Source organism: Condylura cristata, unplaced genomic scaffold, assembly GCF_000260355.1.
Source record: "Condylura cristata isolate star-nosed mole 26May11 unplaced genomic scaffold, ConCri1.0 scaffold00009, whole genome shotgun sequence".
Taxonomy (NCBI): domain Eukaryota; kingdom Metazoa; phylum Chordata; class Mammalia; order Eulipotyphla; family Talpidae; genus Condylura; species Condylura cristata.
The window spans coordinates 2994328-2995491 of NW_004567110.1; the positions used below are offsets into that span (position 1 = coordinate 2994328).

A 1164-nucleotide genomic window follows, 5' to 3' on the forward strand; every position below is an offset into this window, starting at 1 on the left:
TCTCGCGCCCGCCTGCCCTGCGCGGCCGGGTGCGTGGTGGCCTCCCTCGCTGGCCTGTGGGGGCTGCCGCCGGCCCTCAGGGCAGGACAGGGTGGCTTTGGTATGGGCGCCACATGGCCCCACTTCAGCCCGTCAGCGGTGCCGGTTGCAAAATCCCGAGTCAGCTGTCCGGGACGAGGGGCGGTGTGGCAGCTTTCAGCCGCAGGCAGCCTCAGGGCAGCTGACTCCACAGGGCAGGGCCCTGCGGGGGACTGCGGGGCTGTCTTGGTGCTTTTGACTATGGGCTAGCGAAGACACGAGAAATGGGGCCGGACCAGGAGACGTCGATCCCTCAAGTTGGCTTTAATTTTTTTTTCAGATTTATTTATTTATGCATATAAGAGCAGGTTCACAGAGAGAGCGGGGAGCAGAACAGGCGGGTCCAGTGAAACCCACTGCTGAGGGGGCAGCGGGAGACAGGAGGGGTCTGCTGCGCCTGGGGTCCCTCCCTGCTGGGGATGGACGCCGGCTGCAGGGGCCGCGGACGGCTTCGCGCTGAGAGGACGCTGCGCCCAGCGAGGCCCGTGAGTGAGGGCTGCGTGGCGCTGTCTGTTGGTTTCAGGGAACAGCGCGGACCTCCGGCTGGTGAAGACTTTCATAGAGCTGGGGCTCCCTGGAGGGAAACTGGACTTCCTGATGTCCGAGAAGAACCAGGTATGGCGGCACCACGTCCAGTCCCAGCGCCGTGACCGCCGCACCCGGCCGGCCTGGCCTGCACTTGGCGGGCGGCAGAGCGCGGCCTCCTGGGTGCCTTTGGGACGGCGAGCAAAAGTCGGCGGGACGGGGTGAGGGCGCGGCCCTCGAGCGGGCGTGGGGTGGGCACCCCGCTGGGGCGGGAGTCACCAGCCTCTGTGCAGAGCCGCGCCCCCTTCGCCCTCAGAGGAGGCCTGCCTGTGGGCGTCCTTCAGGGAGCTGGAGCCCGGGGCCCTAACGAGGAGAAAGTCGATGAGAATTTAGAGACCCCGTGAGCGGGTGGGGCAGGGCCGAGGGAGAGCGGGCCCCAGGCAGCTGGTGCCCGGCCTGCTCATCGCGGGGGCCGGGCCTTGGAGAGCGGGGTACGGGCGCCCAGTGCTGCCGGACACTGCGAGCCCCTCTGTGTGCTGCAAGCTCCCCGGCTGTGTCTTC

At 68.0% G+C, this 1164-nt stretch overlaps 1 protein-coding gene across 1 annotated transcript in view; it reads left to right on the forward strand.

Moving 5' to 3' along the window:
* LOC101629069 (protein FAM135B) overlaps positions 1-1164 on the forward strand; it is a 15548-nt gene that overhangs the window by 8366 nt on the left and 6018 nt on the right. The window contains exons 4-5 of the mRNA XM_012722897.1: positions 602-693; positions 948-1003. Coding sequence (XP_012578351.1) covers positions 602-693; positions 948-1003 — 148 coding nt within the window. The remainder of the gene's footprint in view (positions 1-601; positions 694-947; positions 1004-1164) is intronic.